At 36.6% G+C, this 16434-nt stretch overlaps 1 protein-coding gene across 1 annotated transcript in view; it reads right to left on the bottom strand.

Moving 5' to 3' along the window:
- Nucleotides 1–989: 989 nt before the first annotated feature.
- The window catches only part of SUCLG2 (succinate-CoA ligase, GDP-forming, beta subunit), a gene marked incomplete at both ends in the record, with an annotated part of 39898 nt that continues 24453 nt past the window's right edge, over nucleotides 990–16434 (bottom strand). The window contains 5 exons of the mRNA XM_008944732.1: nucleotides 990–1086; nucleotides 3398–3487; nucleotides 4590–4742; nucleotides 10446–10536; nucleotides 10663–10762. Of these exons, the coding sequence (XP_008942980.1) occupies nucleotides 990–1086; nucleotides 3398–3487; nucleotides 4590–4742; nucleotides 10446–10536; nucleotides 10663–10762 (531 nt within the window). The remainder of the gene's footprint in view (nucleotides 1087–3397; nucleotides 3488–4589; nucleotides 4743–10445; nucleotides 10537–10662; nucleotides 10763–16434) is intronic.

The following is a 16434-nucleotide window of genomic DNA, read 5'->3' as shown; positions in this document are numbered from 1 at the left end:
CCTAGCTAGGTTCAATTCAAACTGTGCTTTGGCTTTGTTTTACATCTTTTGGAGCTTTTCAGAGTTCATTACCAGCAGAATTTTCTTTTTAAGCTATGGACAGTCCTCTGCCAAATCTTTTGCATTTATTTGTTTGTTTTTTTTTAAATAAAAAGGGAAAAACAAGGTTGGACAATGGAAAGAGACAGCATAGTTTGCAACCACAATTCAGCTTCTGAATTCCTCACCAATTGAGCCAAAAATACCTATTTTTAGTGAAAAGTTGTTTATTTTACAAACTAGCTACGGGCACATAAATATTTTAAAAATGCTAATTCTTTCAGTTGGTACTTTTCTTTTTCAAAAAACTTTTCTTTTTTCAAAAGTTTCCAGAAGAGTAATTAAGCAGCCACATTCCTAATGTCTGTTAAATGGGCAAAAGCTTTCTCTTTCCATTCTCTAATTTCCACTGTAATCTGTCAGCATAGCTTATAAAGTGGGTGAAAAGCAGGTATTGTCTTTTTTTGACAAACATAGATAAAAACACTCAAGAAGCACCCACCAGTACTTCCCAAATTCAATGTGCTTTAGTAGGTTGCAGAGGCACTTAAAATTTGAACTCACCCAAGTGTTTATAAATGTAAAATAAAAAGTTCCTTTCCTCATGCTCTCGGTAATTATAACAGCATTAACAAAAAAAAACAAATAAAAAACAACACCCAAAATAAAACCAAGAAAAAACTCCACTTTGTACAAAGAGCAGAAGAGCAGAAAATGTTGCTGTTTCTCACCAAGTATAACATAGAGAAGCCAATACCTCCAGTATTTGGATGAAATAAAAAGTATTGAAATGTAAAATCTGCCAAGGGATTATTTATGAATGTTGTTTAAATTGCATTACAAAATGAAATTAATGCAGAGTTTTTACTACAGCCTTCTATGCAATTTAATTTATAGTTTGCATAAATAAAGAATTATAACACATTCATTTGTTGCCTTCGATTTCTTACCTTGCCCTTCTGGAGTTTCACCAAAGGGATTCACTTCAACCTGAGTGGCATCAATTTTCAAGAAAAGATTATACAGCTTCTTAATTTGATCTGCTGCCTAAATATGATCAAGTGGTTTACAATTACTGCACAAATAAAACAACATTTCATGTTTTCAAGGCAAACAAAAACTATTATTGATCATTTTTAATGTATTAAATTGCACACTAGCTTTAGATAACTACTGCTTTTACTTCTGTTTTCTTAATCATCTTTCTATAGTATCTAAAACAGCTATAATGCAGCATTATGATACTGCATAAGATTTTGTAAATGTGTATGTAAAGACTACATAAACTGGAGATTTTCTACAAAATTAACAGCGTGATTACTATGTCAAGTTTAATTTGAAAAGTGCCTAACAGCTCTTCATGATGTACTCAGATATGTTGAGATCTAAGTTGTATTCATATGAATTGGTCTAAATGCAGAAACCATAAAGCAGTCACATTATTTTAGAAAAAACACACATTTCTCTTCCCTACATCAGTCTGAAATGTTTTCTGGAAGAAAATATGTCAGAACCACACTTGTTTACTCCTTACAAGATCCTCTTGCTTGCTCCTTATTACTCCTTTCCATCCATCGCTGACTGAAATTAACTTCCAAGAACTCGTTCTTACAACATTCTTCCATTAATAGAACAACTTAAACAACAGCAACATGAACATGCATTAAAAAAAAATTCCCTTTGATTCATTACACACTGACAACCTATTAGCTGAAATAAGTTTGCAGATGAAGAAGTACACTAATAAAGAACCAAGTTTGTTCCTTCATTATTGATCAGTTAACTGAAGTACATGAACCAAAAATATTTGGGACCTCTCCTAATAAGTAAAGTGAATGAGAAGAAAAAATAAAACAGAAGTCAGCTTTCTTCTACAACGTCATTCATACAAAAATAAACCACTGTGACTGGAAAGACTCAATCCCTACACTGCACTACGTCAGGAAGAACCTGGTGAGGGATGTTCCTGCCTCCCTCCACTCAGTGCTGACATGGAGTGCTGTGTCCACATTTGGGATCAGTGCATGCAAGCCTCTTTAAAGAGTTACAGTTTGGAGGCAACATACAAATTGCTTATTGAGTCTTCCCTGCTCAAAAGTCATCAGCTGAAGCATTCTCACTACTTTCAACTTGAGAAAAATAATCAGTTCTAAATCTGCACCCACCAAGGCAGCAGTTTCCTTGGCACGAACACTCCAGCTGACAAATTACCCTAATACCACATGGGTAAGGCTCTCAACAGTAATCCTAGGGAGGGAGCCCCACCATGCAACCCCACACTGATTCTGGGCAACCCAAAAAGTTGCTGTTGCCCTAGTACACTGCTGTGATTTTAGCATATCACCAGAACTGCTGAACTTTTATTAAGGGTTGCTCCATCTCCCAGCACTTCTTTGAACTGGGCAGCTTAATGCCAACATTTCTCTTTCTCACAGTCTACAAGTACTAAGTCTCTTTGAGGCACAGCATAAAATCCCACCCTAGAAAGAGTGAATGTATAAGTAAATACTAGGATTTGTCTGAATAAAAACTATGGTCCTATGCTTCAGTAAATTCCTTTGAGCTGACAGCACAAGGAAAGAAAAGCATTCACTGCAGCATTATTTAAATGTATTGTTGAAAAGTCCACATACTGCTGTTAATTATTAAGTACCAGAACTCTTCAAGGGTTGAAAGGTTCTTCATAATCACTCCTCCTCATTAGATATACAGCTAAATCTTCAAACATGTTAATCAACTTAATGATTATGCATTTGTTAATTGCACGGTTGGGATAGAAAATAATTAAAACTGTTGAATTAAAAATAAAGGAGTTCTACAAAAACGACAGCTTGATACTATGGAAAAAAACCACAACAGGCAAGAGTAGCTTCAACAAGCTTTCTCTTCTCCGCAAAATGATTCATAAAGGCAAAATATCTTGCATATTTGTGTACAATATGAAATTCCAATACATATATATAGAAAAGAGACAACAAGCTGGCAGCCTTTGGTCTTGAGTTGAAGATTGGGGGCAGGGGGGCGAAAGCAAAAAGGTTTCAATTACACAGAGTGACACACTTTTATTTCTCCTCATATTAAGGGCCAAATTTTCCCCAAAATCTCTACCCACATAGTTCACTAAGCTCCAGTGGAATTCCAGTGAAATCAAAAGAATCCTTTAACCTTGGAAAGATAAGGCCCTTATTCAAATTGCTAGAGCCTGATGACAATTATATAGGTGCAATTTAGTATTTAAAATGTTTAAATGGCCCTGATCTAAGAGACTTTTCACCTTTCATGTCTATTTGGAAAGCATTTATAGCTTAGCTGCACTAAAAAGTCTTCAGCAAAAACTGAGGAAGTAGAGACAAGGTACCTGCTGTTGCAAAGGTCCTTTGAAACCCAAATTTTTTGCCATCTGCAATGCCTGATGATCCTTTATGCCTTCAAAAATATCTATTTCCTCCTGTAACAATAACATGCATAAATATAACTAAATATGCAAGCTGAATGGAGATTTAAAACTTCAAAAGGAAAACACTTAGTATATATTTGCAAATTAGTAATTAAAGCATGGCTGTTTGCCAAAGCTCTCTGAGGCTGAGGCTACAGCAGCTGCCTATAGGGGATGTTATAATTACCACACCAACTACGAAAAGAGTCCTTCCAAAAAATATATAATTCTTCAGGGTGGCATGCTGACAAGACAATGTGACACCAGTTTTCACTTTTAATTACTGTACAGATGGCGTTGACGAATATTTAGTCTGTTAATTTTTATGACATCTTCTGGAAGATTTTCAAGGCAATGGGTGTCACTGCCCAGTAACACTGTGAATTTGCTATAATTTAAAAATGCATATTAAATATTTTTACAATTTTTGAATAATTATACTTGATTGTATCAATTATTTTCCCAGATAAATAGCCTGTCTACTAATTATCATGCCACAGTAACATTAAAAATACTTCATTTAGTCATTGTTAAGAAAGCACTTACAACAGTTGGATTTCAAATGCTAAAGTCATCCAGGTACAAAGAAATAATTAACAACCCTGTCATTTAGAACAAAAAACAACCACAGAAACAATAACCATATTGGCACTGACCCACTTGTGAAAAAAAAAATGTACCTTCCTGAAAGTGAAACTCACTCATAAAACATTTCAGATGTTAAGTTTAACATATCAGACAACAGCCAGGTTTAAGCTCTTTTTCTAATTGAGCTGGAGACACAAACCCTAACAAAATCAGATATTAAACATGTTTTATTTATCTGCTAAGTGACAGGTCTGATCCCCTACTTGGGGAAACACAATTTTTATGGTTCTTACTGTCTTCTTCCCATACACGGAAGAAGTCAGATATTAAACATGTTTTATTTATCTACTAAGTGACAGGTCTGATCCCCTATTTGGGGAAACACAATTTTTATTGTTCTTACTGTCTTCTTCCCATATATGGAAGAAGAAAAAAAAAATAGAAGGAGAAAGGGGGTGAGGGAAACACCATTATTTTGGATAACTGGCAAGGGAAAACTTTTCATGTAAAAATATTATTTTAATACCTTAAAGATAAGTTCTGGGCTAGTAACTGCGACTTCTTCTATGTCAACACCACCCTGTGGACTGCCAACCATAACAGGTCCATTGCAGGCTCTGTCCATCAAAATGGCAAAGTACGTTTCCCTGGAAATATTCAGTGCTTCTGCAACCATCACCTAAAAATGATAAAAAGGGAAGAAAAAAAAAAATTAAAAAACCAGCAACAGTTGTGACTGGTCCATCTAGCTGCTGAAGCAGAGAACATTGTGTCTCACGTTTTCTGCACTGCCTGAAAACGCAGCAGTTTGATACTTTCCTGAAAAGACACATTTGTTTCGCTGCTTTTACAAGATACTACAACCCACTGATCTTTTTCCCAAGAAATCCTCTCTCTCTAAATAAAAGAATTCCTCTGATGCTGCTGTTCTCGCTGGGCCATGTAACAAGCGTTGTAAGCCATGAACACCTAATTGTTGGGGTTTTCCCAAGAAGAGAATCAGAGCTGCTCCTGTACCCACAAAGGGAACCTCCATATTACCTCTTTACTCCCAACACCCACTTTAACACGCTGCTCCTAGAAAAACTTGAGCCACAAGGGACTCCAGTGTGCAAATCATGTAGATGTAACAGGAGGGTATGTTTGCCTTCAGGTGCACCTCAGCAGCAGCACCACTCCTCACCAGTAAAGCCTCAGGCTTAAGTTCTCCCCCTCGTTCTGACAGAAAGCCATCCAACACTGATAATGTCAGCACTGAATCCCTGCACTACCTAAGGATTTCCTAAAGAAATGGGTTTACAGATAGTTCTACCATGCAGCCTTTTATTTCCAGTTTACAGAGACAAGGATATATGTGATCTTCAGATACTGGCACAATCTAGAAATACAAAAATGAATTTTTCCAAAGAGCTACTAATTTCTATTTGTTACTATAAACAACAGAGTCCATTTGTACCAGTAGCTGACAGATACCTCAGCATGCAACAAAAAAAAAAAGATTAATCAAATCCTGCATGTTTGGAATCTGTAAGTACTCCCATTAAAACTGGAGTGAAAATAGCCCATATAAATTCTTTGTTACCATTTTTTCTCCCCTTCCAAAAACAGGCCAAAATTCTGTCCATTTTAGCATTACAATAACTATACCTTCCTCTTCATCTGAACGTTCAATTTTTGTAAGAGTTTAACAATAACTATTGAAGCAATTTCAGAGATTAAGTAGGTTTACACTTGGCAAAGGCCTCACAGAACTATGTTTTGATGCAAAAAAGCACAAAATTCCCCCAAATCTTTGTCACCTTCAGAAGAAAAAAAATCTGCATAGGATCATTACTAATTATTCCTATGATCATAACAGGTGCCATCATCTCACTGACTTCATCTCTCCCCTAACATTAATACAATTAGAAAGGATTAAGTGGCAATGTCTTTCTAACAAAGTGACCATTCTGAACAACGATGGCAGACAAAGATCATCACTCTGAATTAAACATAAGGTGAAACTCATTTTGTCAGTCAGCAGTTCAAACTCCTTAGATCTGAGAGGAATGTATACACCTGCAGACTTAAAACTCTGCCTACCAAGCAAGATGTGCTCCATCAAATAAGTATTCCTGGGGTTTTCATAGTTCAAGGACCATAAACAAGACAGATGCACTACACTTTCACCCAAGTCGTTTTTTTGACATTCTACTCTGGATTACATAAGAAAGAATGTACGTACCTTCTGCCAGGCTATACATCTTAACAGGACAGAATAAAAAAAGGAAGAGACAAGGAATTAAATAAAGCCCTGTGTGCTCAGAATGGAAGGAAAGATGCTATTTCTTTATAGGTTTTCTGGCTCGGAAGAAATTTGCTTTGTAGGAAATTTTGTTTCCTTCTACTTTTACCTTGCTTTATTCATAGCACACAGGGTGATGTAAAGGAATAGCTCAAACAAGCGACTGTTCAAAAGCAAACTAAAGAAAACTAGGGTGAAGAACACAACTAAGAATGTTGAAAACTAACATGCTACTTAAAAGCATCTGCCTATTTTAGGGTACTATACAGGGATGCTAAAAGCCAACTTCAGAAACAGCTTGGCTACCTGCTAAGATCTGTCAAATTAATGAGCAAAGATATGGAAAGCATACTTCATTTGCTACTACTAGTCCTTTTACCTGCATGCATGTTTTCAGCTTCTTACATATCCTGCATCAATGCATCTGAAAGATGTGAGTCAACTGATTCAGACATAGGCCAATAAATCCAGCTGGTCCTACTGGATCTTTTCTGAGCTATTCACAGTTTCTCAGGATCAGGGTGAGACTTAGGATGGAAATCCACTCAACAAGTCTTGAACAACAAATTTGCAAGCACAGCAGATGGAACTCACATTAATAAATCAGGGGTGTTTTCAACTCCTACCTCCAACCCAAGTGATTGTCCTCACTATTACTAATTAAGCACATCAACATTGTCAGCTACTTCTCTATCTTAATTCACAAAGCTTTCCAGAGTCTGTCTGCTTTGTAGTAGTCAAGCTTACTGGAGAGTAAAAGTTGTCAGACTGTGTAACATTTCCCATTATTCCCAACAAAAAAACCCAGTTACTTTCCTTCACCATCCTCCCTGCTTGTTGCAGAGCAACGCCAGGGAAATTGGTGTTCGTTCTTTAAATATTATGTGTTTAAATCTACCCATGATTTACATGACAAACCAAAAGCAAATGCATTAATGAACAGTTAAGATTAGTGAAATGAAGGTACAGACTGTTTACTTTTCTCATATTTTGTTTTGCTTATGAAAAGAATATGAAGCATCATTATCTGTTTACCACATCAGGTTTATACTTGTCCTGGGGAAAAAAAAACATTTTTCCTTAAAACTTCCTGACAACCTCAAGCTTTCCTTCTTAAAAACAAATGCTTATCTAAAAGTTTAAGTCACATATCTAATGTCATGAGGGTAACCATAGCAGCTTTTCTATACGGAATCAAATATTCAAAATGTTAATTCTGTTATTGCTTGGAGAGAAAACACAGGTAGCAAATTCTCAGGTTGTCATGATAAGAGAAGACTGTCTTCTCAGATAACCAGGCTCTCCAAATTCCAAGTTGCCATAAGAGGATTTTATGTAAACTCACAAAATAGCTTCCAAGTAACAAGGGAACAGAGGAGATTGCTATTTATTTAAGAAACATCAATCTAAAGAAGCACAAACATGCTCTAAATTCTGTTGTAGGTGCACAAGCTAAGAAAGAAAGCTGAAAACTCCATTTTCTGCTCCATAATTACTCTAATTGTAGAAAATGTCTCTTTTTTATTCCTTCCTTACTAACACATGTAAAGGGTACACAGCTTCCACTCCCTGACTTGACACTAGTTCATTGATTGCCTTACAGAAAGTGATTTAATAACTATTTTCTTTGTGAAAAATGTTTATTACCTAAATTTTTTAAAATTAGTTCACTCAAACTTTCTAAAATACCAAAAAGTTTAAAATCCACAAAACATAAAAACATGTCTTTTCTTCCTGAACTGCAATTTTCTGACTATCTACACACACATTTTCAAGCATACAGAAAGTGTATGCCTTGAAACAGAACAAAATACCAGCTATTACTTCTTGACTCCCCCACTGCTCTTAGCAAGCTTGAAGAGTCTGTCCAACATCTTTTGTGCACTAAGTACCCATTGCACTAAATGACATCTTAGATACTGCTAAACTTATACTTTTAATCATATTACTGTAGTTTGCTCCTTGATTAAAATTTCAGAGTTTGACATTTTAGTCCTAATACTACAAACATGAATGTCTCAGCTCCTTTAACTAATTTGTAGATCCTAGAGGGAGCTAACATTGGGGGGAAAAAAACGCTTTTAAAAGGCATTAATTTTTCTGGAAAATGGTTTTTGATGATCTACATGCATAATTTTAAACACACTTTATTCACTATCTAACAAGCAACTGGGAAACCATTAGCACATCATTGGCCCAACTTATATAATTAATTTAAAACAGGGTTGTATGCTCTTACCATAAATTACCAAGAATCAGGATCCCTACACAAAAAAATGTAAAACATACTATTACTTTGTTACACATTTGGGTGATGAAGATATAAATTGGTGTAGGGCTCTTCAAAGCCAAGTCTATAATCAGAATGGAAGCTTATGACAACAGGTGATCAGCTTCTCCCAGTGAAATGCATCACACTGGTTGACCACCCATCAATATTAAAATACTTACAAGCTGTGTCATGAAAATTTTCTGTGAAACTCTACAGCAAAGGAAAAATACAGTCAACCAAGGCTATATACTTTCCTGAACCACCAAAATAAAGACCTCAAGTTCAGTAATGCAATCTTCACCTTCAACTTCACATATGCCCTAGCTGCTTACTCTTGACTGTTGTTTAATTATACAAGTAATGTGTGCACGGGCAGGAAAGCAATTACATGTTAAATCTTCTACAGATATCCTATCCATAGTACAAAAGTCATCTTAATGTAAATCCTTTGAATAACGCATTTCGAAAAAGCCCCAACACCTTTCTATCATTGCTACTAATTTCAAAGAAAATTAGAAGTTTCTTTTTCAGAACTGAATATGGAAATGAATGAACAGACCTGCACTCGGACAAAGGAGTGAAATCTCCTGTGTTGATGTACTCAAAGCAGGACAACTAGGGCAAAAAAATAAACCCAAAGAATTTATAAAAGAAAGCTGCTTTTACAACACAAAATTTTCAAAGCAATATGCCTTAGTATGGGAAATGTATATCCTTTTTTACATCCTTAGTATTATCAACGCTGACAGACATGCCTTAATGGTAACACTGTTCCTTCTTTTAAATATCCAGTATTTCTTTTTAACAAGAACTTTGAGGAGTGATGGTAATCTGCTCTCCTTGCTCCCCAGGAGAAGAACTGCCTGAGCACCTTCCTCCAGCCCTCATTAGACAGTATCTTTCCAGACAGGTGTTCCCCTTCGATGCTAATATACCAAGCTGTTCACAGTATATTAAAAGTGAACTGCAGCTCTTTTCAGCTCATGCCAAATTATCTCCTGGCATCAAATACAGAGTGGCTCTTGAATACATACCTGTATGAAGATCCTTGCTAAGTAAAACAAATCAAGAGATAAAAATATATAGCAGGAAAGCAATTGCCAGGATTTCCTGACTTAGAGAATTTTGCTAAGACAAAGGAGAATCTTGCTGAAGGGCTATCTATGTTTCTCTTATTTAGACCAATATATTTATTTAGAGCAATATATTTATGCTGAAGTGAGTCTTTGGCACCTTGCAGCATGCACCATCACATGTAAATGAATTACCAGGTATCAGCTGAACCCCTACCATGACCATAGTTTACTCCATCTGCAACAAGTCAGAAAGATCTATTTTCAGATTCATTTTTGTTTTGTTCTGTTTAAGATTTAGATCATCCTCATGCAAAGTCATCTGCCACTACCTTTGAAATAACAGCTGCCCAAATCTGATGATGAATGAATTATGGATAATATTATTACAACAGGTAATCATCCATATAGTAGTTCTCTAAGCAGAATGTCAATAAGCATGTGCAGTTAATGCTATATACAGTCATGTCAGCATTTAGTTTGTATGTGATGAGGGATGGAGCTACGAAAAAGGATTCCCTTCAACACAGGTGGCAAAACTGAATTCACTTTGCCACTACTAGGTATGTTGAAATTCAAAGACAAAATACGTACAGAGAAAGAAAAAGTAACTTTTCTTTCATCAACTAGATGCAGCCAATCAGGTGTTTGAAAAGGAATGAAAAAAAAATAAATCTGACTCATACACCCCAGCATGTTCATGCAAAATTGCAGCTGAACAGAGTCCTCAACTTTCAAGAGGCAAAATCTTACCTTTTTAACTGTCACACCATCCTTTGGAGTTTGCTTTGTTGACAGATTGTACCCTATCATCTGTTTAGCAAGCTGTTCAACAATCTTAGGGCTACAAACAAATGAAAAAGGTTAGTTTATTGAAAGATACTAAAGGAAATTCACACAGTTATTGTAAACAGCTTAAATGTTACAACAGAGGCAATTTATTTATGCTTTTTCAATTTTAAAGACTTACTCTTTAGTTAGATGAACTCCTCCTTTCAATCCACTATTGAAAACACCTTTTCCTCTCCCTCCAGCCAGAATCTGTGCCTTCAGAACAATTTCCTTTGCCTCTGTAAAAGAAAAACACATTGCTATTCTATCACATGTCATTTATTGAGCTTGTAAGTTTTAAAAAACTTTTTTCAGACTTTAAAAAAAAAAAGATAAGTCTTACATAACTAGTGAGCAATAAAACAACAGTCAATTCAGCATTTTTATAAAGCAACCTTGGAAAAAAGAATTGTTTAATGAAGTTACAGGATAAATATACACTACTTATTAGTTGGATAAGTATGTTATGATTTAGATCAAAACCATGCTATTAATGCTACATAGCCTGCACAACAAGCATATAACCAGCATACACTTTGAAGGCTTACACTGGCACAGTTTTTAAAAACATCAATCAGATCTTATTTTGTCTTTAATCCACAACAAACAAATCAAGGAAAATAAATTCCATTCCTTGCTCTGAACACAGGCAAGCAGAGCTATGGATGTGCTCCTCGAAGAAATCTCCACCTCCAAAGGGAGGTAAGCTTAGAACAAGGGCAGTAGCTGTGAAAGCACATTCAGTCATCAGGTGAGGCATCACCTGAACCTTTGGAAATGTGAGTGTGGCAATTTCTTAGTAACGAGAAAGTGCAGCAAGACAGACTGACAGAAGCAACTGCACCAAGATCTGTATTCCAAACAGGAGCAATCCTGACATCCTTACAGTGTAAATCAGGAGGGGAAAAGGAAAAACAAAACAAAACACATCACTCATGATCTCTGCAGACTTTTGAACCATAAACACCTGCTAGGTGGCTGCAAGATGTTTATTAACACCACGTACTGTCACTTTGCACATTTATTATAATACTGCCAGGTAATTTGCAAAGACTGAAATCCTGACATTAACATAAGATTAACAATATAACAGTGGACATTCAGCATGCCCAGAAAAGCCTAACATTATGACCCTTTTCAGAAGCTTGTGGAGATCTCTCATTTCAGTGATGTTTGGATTAACCTCGAATCATAACATTCTATGCAAGTATGCAAGAAAACATGAGAATTCATTGTTAAATTGACAAATTTACTCTTTAAGTTACAGAGGATACAGATAATTTCATTTGTACAAACAGGCTTTCCATGCTCATACTACACAAAAACATTTTACAGATGATTAAATGTTTAGGAGTGTGGCAATTTTTGGCGCAGACCAGCTCTGACACGGCATCATTTCAAAGTTCCAGTATAATAAATTTCAGCAGCCAGAAAAAAAGTTGTATCTTAGGATAGAATAAATATGATGAAATAAATATCGTATTTCCTGTATTTAGATAGAAATGCATTTTTAACACAGCTATTGAAGGCAGTGTACTAAGAGATTTCCAAGCTTCTCAAGGCAAAGTTCCTTCACATGTTTATCCATTCAGTAACATTTGACATATATCATTCTGAACCTTATAAGCACTCCACTTGGAAATACTTCCCCCATTCCAATATATTCATATTCTGAGCTCCCTATTATTCATGCCTCTGTGAGGCAGATAACAAGGAAATTTAAATGCAACAAAAAGTTTTATATCAGGTGTTTCCTAAGCACACAAATTATTAAGATGAATTAAAACTATAAATCACTTTCCAACCTGCAGAAGCAAACAAAAATCACAACAGTTGCTGTGAATCTAATATAGTGTTGCTAATGGATGCTGCAAGGACTTAATTACATCGGTTTTAGGTGGCATCCACCTTGACAATGTGAGTTGTGACTGTCAGTGATACGTGAGATCAATTATGTGAGTGATCATCACCGTCGCTCCTAACCAACACGCTACATGAGTGCTGATTATCTTCATTTGGCTACAACAAATGAAGTTAGAGAGAGAAATTAATGTGTACATTCTCATAATCCACTAGGGGACTATCCAGGCAATACAATAACTTCAGAAAAACAACTATCAAAACCCAACAAACACACTAGCATAACCATGTAAAGATTAGACCTGAAGAACTAATCAATACAGCAGCTCAGCAGAGCACAGTACAGCAGGTTCTCCTTGCCCTGGAGGAAACCAAGAGGAAGCAATTTAATTCAAGAGTTATTTGCCCAGGCTCTGTAAAATGAAGTAAACCAGCCAGATCTTATTTTACAGTAACTAGGTTCAATCACTCAGTATCTTACCAAGTTGCTTCACCATTTAACATCAGCATTTTATTTAAAGAGACGAAGTCTAGAAATGTTCACACAAAGTTTTCCTGCTATCTCCTGCCCAAAATCCCAAATTATGTTATGAGAGACTATCCCAAAACAAAAATAATGGTTTAGCTGGAACATATGAAGTAATTCACCTTCACTTGTAGGTTCTAATAAAAATAAATAAATAATCTATAAAGCAACATGAAAAGTCGGTATTAAACTCATTAAGAACAAAGAGCTGTAATTGATTTCCATTAGCCCCCTTCCAAACCACTGTAGGAACACTGGAAAAATGTTTAAGCAGGGCTGTGTAGTTTTAAGTCTTGGACTGGAAGAGAACCTAGCACAAGCAACGTGTCTTTACATCACCACGAAGTACAGTACAACTTTTTCAACTGCACTGTATTTGGTAATTAAGGCTTCAATGAACTTCTGTGTATGTCCATCGACTGACAAGCCTTTATAGAAATGAAAAAAATAGCAAACCCAAAACCCAAACAAGAAAACAGACTGCTTCTTAAGCATGCACAATACTTTTTTGTCACCGATTTAAAATTTTATTTATCATTCATAGCAATATAAAAAAAGACTGCTTTTAAGTGTCACTAATTTAGCAGCAAATAGCCACAAACTGCTCCATGCAGATTAATGGTGCATTTCTGGCAACAGCATGTGTTCTTAACTAATTATAACATGAATACATTAATATCTCAGACTTCACAGTTTATTCACTGGATCTGCTATTTGTCTTTATTTTTCCAGTAATCTACAGAAAGAGACATGAACATTTCCAAAGAGTCCTTTAAAAACAAATGGAGCAGGATACAACTTGTCCCCAAGTCAGATGTCAATAAGTAAGCAAAACCTTTACTCCTCAGGAAAGTCCTCAGACTCTAAAATTTCACAACCCTAGTTGGCTCTAACCACATTTCTAAAAAAAAAAAAAATAAATCTAACCACAGATGAAAAAAGCTTGAAGTACTCTTCTTTTAAATAAATTCAGATGTTTCAGCAGAACTGAATGTAGCACTGAGGGACAAGCATCCTCTCTGCTGCATCCAGTGACCCATCTCCTTCCCACCAGTCAGTGCTGTGAATACAAATGGCACTGATACTCCTTCCAATTGTACTAGGCTCAGTTCTATAATGAAAGCCTATTTAAAATCAATAAAACCAGTCCTGCTTTTGGGAGCTATGATTACTCTGGTCCACTGGTACTGCTTGCAGTAAAAATGAACAGCTTGTTCTCAGCCCACTGCTGTGTATATTTAACTACTGAATTCTTGATCATGAAACAATATGCAGAGAACCATAGTTCTGCTAGTTATACTGTATGCTAATTTATTACCTGGGAACAACTTTCCATTATTATTGATACGACTGTGTGACTGCAAATTAGCCATGTTAATAATTATATTAAAATGTGCTGTAGCTTATCAAAAATGTGAAGAACAGACAATGTAAGACTGCATGGTAATAGGCCTCACTCTTGTCCGTTTGTGAGCAGAAGATTTTTTATCAGAGGGCTACTCAGGGCTACTTTGGCAAGGCTTTCTACACTACAAAATTAGAGCACAGGACTGGAAGGGAAGAGGTCTCACATGAAATCCTAATCACAATTCTATCTCACCACACGACTTTCAGCAGTTCAGCTTCTCTATCTGCAGGGGCTCTGTGAAAATTAATTAGTGTCTGCACCTCTTAAAAATGCAGAACCTGATTCAGTATTACATTAGTGTATTTTTACCCCAGTGTAAAGCAACTGAGCACAGAAGGGCTGACTCCAAACCCGGGCAGCACCACAAGTACTGCAGCAGCAAAGTGTCACTGGGAAACACTGATTTCTCTTCCAATGAGCTCAGTACACATAGCTGAAGGGATGGAAGCAGCCCAGTGTCATGGGAACAGTGCAATGAAGACAAGTTTAGGTCATGCCAAATCAATGTCTTGCAGATGCAGTCTACTTCCTGACCCAAACGTGTGCATAAATACTCAGCTTGTAAAGACAAGAGCTGCTTGCAGAAAGCAGCAAGGTTAATGACACCCCTCTGTCCTTCCCTGCACACAGGAGGACCCAGCCCAGTGTGGCCAGGCAGCTGTCAACTAGTTTCAAGAACTTTGCTAAGCACCCTTCTTTACACAAAGTCATTAAGCTGTGCTTGATGAGCACACTAAGCCATGCTCTTTGAGCACATCCTCCTTCCCAAACTCCCACAAGAGCTAGATGGGTTAAAAGAATCTGCAACCAGCTCCAAACTCTTCACATCTACTAATAGGCAAAGGTTTGATGTGTTTACTGGGTAAGGTAAATTATGTGTTTACCTGGTAAGACTCCTCTGGGAACACAAATCACTGTTATGCTTGGACACATGCAACTTTAAGCTTCCCTTTGACCAGCCAAGCTTTTAGTCACCATCTTTTTCATGGTTGTCTAGAATATTAAACCACCAAGGGCTGGCTGGGACTCCCATTGGATGGCCAATTCCACCTCTCAATCACCTATGCTAGACTCTGACTTCTAAAACAGAGCAGTAAATTCTGTGATTCCCTTCCCAAAGCAAGGCTTTTTTCCCCCATCTCTGCTTTATAATTTAGCTTTCATAACATAGGAATTGACAAAAACCAGACAGATATTACAGACATTTTCTGACAGCAATTATACTTCATTTTGGATAGCACAAGAATTATAAAGATATCAACAAACCCCAGAACGCCTACATGCCATCCCTTCAGTTTCACCAGTGTTGATACCAAACTGCAAATGCTCAAGTGTCCTGTAAGGATTCTAGATAACCTCTCCCAAACTGCATCTCTACAGCTCAGAGCTTGTCTTCTAAAACATGGGGTTGCCCTTACAAACCTTGAGAGGGTCAAGCTTGACATGGTTTGAGGGTTTTTTTGCCTTACCTCTAGCTGAGCTAACAGTAAGGAAATCTACTTTTTGGGATCTCATCTGTCCTGTTCTATTATAGTTGCTTGCTTCTTTCTTGTTTCAATGCCACCACTACCACCTGAGTTTCTAGCTTTCCTTTGGGAATGACTGGCTATAATTAATTTTCCAAATTTCAGCCATGCTGTTGTACTGCTCAGGTGAGATCCTGTCAGGTGCTTATTACTTTTTAACAACAGTCCTGTCCATAGACACTCTGGTATACGTACTTCACAGGAAAGAAGGGAGAAGAATAAAAGCTACAAGGAAGACCACAATAAACATATTATAATAATAAAAAAATTGTAATAACGCCTAATTCCCAAACTGAACACTGAATCTTAAAGTTGCTGTAATAACTTTTCACATTTAGGTCTCTTTACACAAACTTGCCCTCAAATCTGAGACAGCTTTTCCCAAGGAGAAAGTATTGCTACCACTTCCACTGCTCCCCATCTTCTGAGATCTCTGGGGGTGCAGTGTCTGAGACAGTTCTCACACTCTGTTGAATAAGCAGATTGAGATGGGAAAAAGAAACTGTCCACAAGAAGATACCTCCCACATCCACAGAACTATTGCCCTTCAGAATGAAATTAAACAATTGATTCTTCCCCCCCCTCCTTTAA

The sequence above is a fragment of the Merops nubicus genome, unplaced genomic scaffold, assembly GCF_000691845.1.
Source record: "Merops nubicus isolate BGI_N331 unplaced genomic scaffold, ASM69184v1 scaffold11067, whole genome shotgun sequence".
Taxonomy (NCBI): domain Eukaryota; kingdom Metazoa; phylum Chordata; class Aves; order Coraciiformes; family Meropidae; genus Merops; species Merops nubicus.
This window is presented reverse-complemented; position numbering and strand designations above follow the sequence as displayed.